At 31.3% G+C, this 5,092-nt stretch overlaps 1 protein-coding gene across 1 annotated transcript; it reads right to left on the bottom strand.

Annotated features, from left to right (window-relative positions):
* Nucleotides 1–3,297: 3,297 nt before the first annotated feature.
* LOC120142855 (protein PELPK1-like) lies at nt 3,298–3,710 on the bottom strand. The gene is made up of 2 exons (XM_039157339.1): nt 3,639–3,710; nt 3,298–3,570 (listed from the first exon to the last, which is right to left on the bottom strand). The coding sequence occupies exons 1-2, from the start codon at nt 3,708–3,710 to the stop codon at nt 3,298–3,300; spliced, it is 345 nt and encodes a 114-aa protein (XP_039013270.1).
* Between the last annotated feature and the right edge of the window lie 1,382 nt (nt 3,711–5,092).

Raw genomic sequence — 5,092 nt, 5'->3', positions numbered from 1 at the left:
GAAAATTATTCAAGCTACCTATATTGTAAGAAAGTTATAGTAATAAAATTCACATCATTAATTCAACTTCAATAATTAATTGGGTTATCGATTTGGACTTACTAATAATATTATAAAAAGTACAAAATTAAATATTGTCAAATTATAACAAAGAGGGGTAAATATACAATTTTAGCATAGTAGAGGGACTAAAACTAGAGTTATACCTTTTTTTAAATTATTTTGAATGATTTTATTAACCGCACGCGTATAAGTCAGGACAATAGATATGAACCTCGTTAAAAAAACCTCCCTAATCTTAAACGGAAGAAAAAGAGTGTCATATCAATATTGGAATCATCGATGTTTTAACTGAAACCAAGACTAAAACAAAGTCCAACACTAAGACAACGAATACAAAGTCCAACAGCCCTTGGGAACTTACCATACAATGCCAACTGCATCAGGAAGTAGACCACAACTTTCAACCAAATGCCCGCTTAAACATGAAGGGGTAATGCACTGCCATAGCTCATTCTCACAATTTTTAAGTAATCTCAGTCTGCTGCAAACCACAAAGCGAACTTTCTACAACTCATGCAATCCGCGTAGTGCACATAACTATTCCATGGAAAAGCATCAACAGGAAACACGTACTTAAGTATTGAACACCAATACAATTCTGAACATCAAACGTTCAGACTCTACTTATCCAAAGTACGATTGCAACATGTTGATAAGCACATCAAAATATGAAAACACCAAGGGAACACCGAACCTCAAACTTAGATGAAACCCAAACACGAGCACTGCACAATGAGCAAGCAGAGATCGCATCACCAGAGAAACAGCTTAGAGGGATAGAGGTTTTTCCAAAAGGTCAGCCATAACTATAACACCACCAGAAAATCCCATCTTCATTATTATCTGCACACAGAACAATCAAAAGCAATCCTCGCAACCACCGGCAGTCCATACATACACATTTCAACGAACCATCCGCTCCTAAGCCGTTCTGTAGTGATATTCAGCGAGAGAATGGAGGACAAGCAGCAGCTCTACTGTACACTTGCACAAAGATAAAGCCCAATAACTATCCTCAAGCTTTCATCCATAAGAACGGATTGCCGCCTCGAACTCCTTTTTGAGCCAACTGGTGTGCTTCAGAATTACTTTCCCTGTGCACAAAACATACCTAGCACTTATGGTTCGTACAGATGCCATTTATTCGTCTTTCTTAATTCTTATCTTTAAATTTCTGTCGATTCTTTTAGATGATTTGCCAAAATGCTCTTAAGTTGAACAGAATCGAACATACTAAATACAGAAATCTACACTTTGTATATAACTATAAATTTATTTAGAAAAGTAAACATTATAATATATAGACAATAACACATGACTCATGAAATAAATTGAATTATACTAATCAAGTATTCTTCTATAAAAAGAATACCTATAAACCATATGTTTAATGTTTAAGAAAAAAAAGTTGTTTTGGGTAATTATGGTTTGGATGGTTATATAATTTCCGGTAATTCAAGTTTTGATAATTTTGAAATTTTGCTAATTCGACTTTTGGTAATTTAGGAGTTTTAGGTAATTCTAATTTTGATATCTCATGAATTTTCGGTATTTTTTCCTTTAGTAACTCAGGAACTTTTGTAATTTTGTTTTTGAAAATTCAGGAATTTTAGGAAATTATGATTTTGGCACCTCAGGAACATTTGGTAATTTAGGAGCTTTGGTCACCTAGAGAACTTTAGGCAATTCTAGCTTTGGTAATTCAGGAACTTTTGATAACTCAGGAGCTTTGGGCATCTCAGGAACTTTAGGCAATTCTGATTTCGGTAACTTTTGAACTTCGGTTTCTTCGGATTTTTCCAACTTAGTCAATTCAAGAACCTTAGGAAGTTCATGCTTTGACAACTATGGCACTGTTGGAAACTCAGGAATCTTAGGCAATTCGAGCTTTGACAATTCTGTAACTTTAGGTAGTTCAGGCTTTGACAACTCTGACAGTGTTGGAAATCGGGAACCTTAGGCAATTCAGGAACTTTGGTTAATATTGGTTTCAATATCTCAGGAACTTTAGGCAATTATGGCATTAGTAACTTGGGAATAGAGCCGACTATTACCAGGAGTGCCCGAGTGATTGCTTAGGGCCCTAGTTTTTCATCTTTGTAATTAGGGGTCCCATTTTGTCATCTTTATAATTAGACTCCGAATTTTTAAATCTTATTTTTTATCTTGATATTCTTTTTTTTTTTCAATCTCACTTTTTATCTTTATAATTGAAGTCTCTAATTTTTCAATCCCCTTTTTTAATTGAGGCCCCTAATTTTTTAATCTCATTTTTTTTTAACTTTATAATTGAGGCCCTTAAGTTTTTTCAATCTCACTTTCTACCTTTTCTAACTTTATAATTGAGGGCCATAATTTTTTAATCCCGCTTTTTAACTTTACAATTGAGGGCCATAATTTTTTAATCCCGCTTTTTTAACTTTACAATTGAGGCCCTTAAGTTTTTTCAATCTCAATTTCTACCTTTATAATTGAGGACCCTAATTTTTTAATCTCACTTTTTTTAAAATTTTATAATTTAAGCTCTTAATTTTTTTCAATCTCACTTTCTACCTTTATAATTGAGGCCCTAAGTTTTTCAATCTCAATTATACATTTATATTTGAGGCCCCTAGTTTTTTTCGACCTCAATGTCTACTTTTATAATCAATGTCTCTAATTTTTTTAATAAAATTTCATAAAATTCTCCATTTCTCATCCTTTTCTATATCCCTTTTGTTAGTTCACTTAATTTTGAACTAAATCTAATTATATTTGTCTCTTTTTTTACAAAACTTATTTTTCAATTTACCAAATATTCTTTATCTCTTAGACTTCTCCAATATGAATATAACGATAGTATTTATTCTATATTTTTTAATTTATTATTCAAAATCAAGGTCCATATTATAATTCATGCTCACATTCGATTTTTATTCTCTTTGTTGTATTCAAGGTGTTTTCTTAACAAAACAATGAACCTAATGTTAAAAAAAGTTTAATCATTTTTCTATGATATTAAATTAATTGTTTAAAGTAATAGAATATACTTTTCTTATATAAGGGCCTATTTTTAAGTTTTCGCTCAGGACCCCAAACATGTTCGAGACGGCTCTACTTGGGAAAATTTGGTAATTCAGGAATTTTGGTCACCTCAGGAATTTTAGGCAATTATGGTTTCGGTAGCTCGAAAACTTTTGGTAACTCAGGAGCTTTGGGCATTTCAAGAATGCTAGGCAATTTTACATTCGATGTCTATGGAACTTCGACTTCTTTAGATTTTTGTAACTTATTCAAATCAGAAACATTAGGAAGTTCAGGCTTTGGCAACTCTGGCACTATTGGAAATTCAATAACCTTAGGCAATTCAGGCTTTGATAACGTTGGAAACTTAGGAACCTTAGATAATATAAGCTTTGGCAACTCTGGAATTTTTGGTAATTCAGGATTAGGTAACTTAGGTATTTCAGACTTTAGAATTTCTGGTAACTCTGGTTTTGGAAGTTCAACCTTTGGGAAGGACAGTGTCTGCGGCAACTCCGATTTAGGAAGCTTAGATTCTTTAGGCTCGGACACTTCAGATGTCTGGCACTAACCGAGATGGTGTCGCTGCTCATCAATGACAAAGTGAGGAGTAGTGCAAAGAAAGGGAAACGATGGGAAACCATGGTTGAGGGAAAACAGAAGCGAGATGAGAATAAGAAATGCTTTAGAGAATTGGTTGTTTACGCAATTGCATGAGCTAATTAGCCTTTATAGGTATTGGGAAGTGGAAAACAATTAGATTTCCAAGTGTCTGGTCTGAAAATCTGCATTTTTTAGCTCAACTTGCCACGTATTCCTTATTTAAATGTTACATCAAAACCCTAATATGATGACCCAAAATTACCAAATATAAAGTACAACATTGCCAACCAGAAGCCTTATTTGGTATTTTTGGTTTGTCTATTTATCTTCCAACATGCTTTTGTTGAACTATATTCCAACCTGCTAGGTATTTCCTTTTTATTCATTATTTTTTTAGTGATGATTTGAGACAGAAGAAAAATTCTTACTTGCCCTAATCGGTTTATAGAATGGCGAGCCAATGAATTTTAAGTAAATAAAGTTTATATATTTGTAGTTTTTCGAATATGGCTCCGTTTCTTCTTTTAACTAAAATTAATGCCAAACAAGTAACAAAATGGAAAAACAATTATAGTAGAAATAGTGGTTTCAAACTAACCGCAAAAGCTAGGATTTCTAGCTTTTTCATTTTTAACATTGCGTTTGAAAATAAATTATAAATTTACCCTTACTAATACATGAGTTCCACTGAATTATTCATTTACATTTTATTTAATAATTTAATACTTACGTTCTTAAAAAATATAATTTATTACTTAATAATTTATTTTAATTACTTAAAAATAAATAAAATTCATGGTTTATATATTAAAATATAATAATGAATTATTGTAAAATATATTCTTATTTATTTTTATTATAATTTTAATTGATATATTTCATATATAATAATAATTTCTTTTTAATTTATTTACAATCTATATATTGAATGGTTAAAAGGATAAATATATCATTTAAATTATATTATTTTAAAAAAATGATATAAGTCACTAGTTTTATTAAAAACAGAAATATCCAGAATTACAATGAAGATTTTCAAGTATAATATAAACGTAAACAGAAAAATATAATTATGATATTTTCCTATAACCATTGACACAAAAACTAGCCACCTAGATCACACAAGGACCAAATAAGGAAAAGGTTAAAAAACCTAACCAAAAATCTCAAAAAAAATAAAAATACGAACAAATCTGACTGCATTAGCAAATGAACCACAAAAGGGGATAAAGCTACTGAAGGCCATTGAAAAATTGCAAATCAGAGTCAAGCGACATGAAAAAACTATTCATGGAAGCAAAACATGTATCCAAATCAATCAAAGTGTCCAAAGCCGGGAAGATCATCATGATAAATAAGCATCTTGGTCAATCATGTCGAAGTCAATCCAACCTTGAAAAAAAAATGAAAATAACGGCAAAAA

The sequence above is a fragment of the Hibiscus syriacus genome, unplaced genomic scaffold (assembly GCF_006381635.1).
Source record: "Hibiscus syriacus cultivar Baekdansim isolate YM2019G1 unplaced genomic scaffold, ASM638163v2 tig00110831_pilon, whole genome shotgun sequence".
Classification (NCBI taxonomy): Eukaryota; Viridiplantae; Streptophyta; class Magnoliopsida; order Malvales; family Malvaceae; genus Hibiscus; species Hibiscus syriacus.
Note: the sequence above shows the minus strand (reverse complement) of the source record. Positions and strands in the feature narration are given on the sequence as shown.

Bases quoted from the DNA above. Each gene is read 5' to 3' on its own strand.
- LOC120142855 (XM_039157339.1), bottom strand. From the start codon at position 3,710: ATGGTTTCCCATCGTTTCCCTTTCTTTGCACTACTCCTCACTTTGTCA. The intron at 3,571-3,638 runs GTTAGTGCCAGA...GAGTTGCCGCAG, and splicing joins TGAGCAGCGACACCATCTCG to ACACTGTCCTTCCCAAAGGT.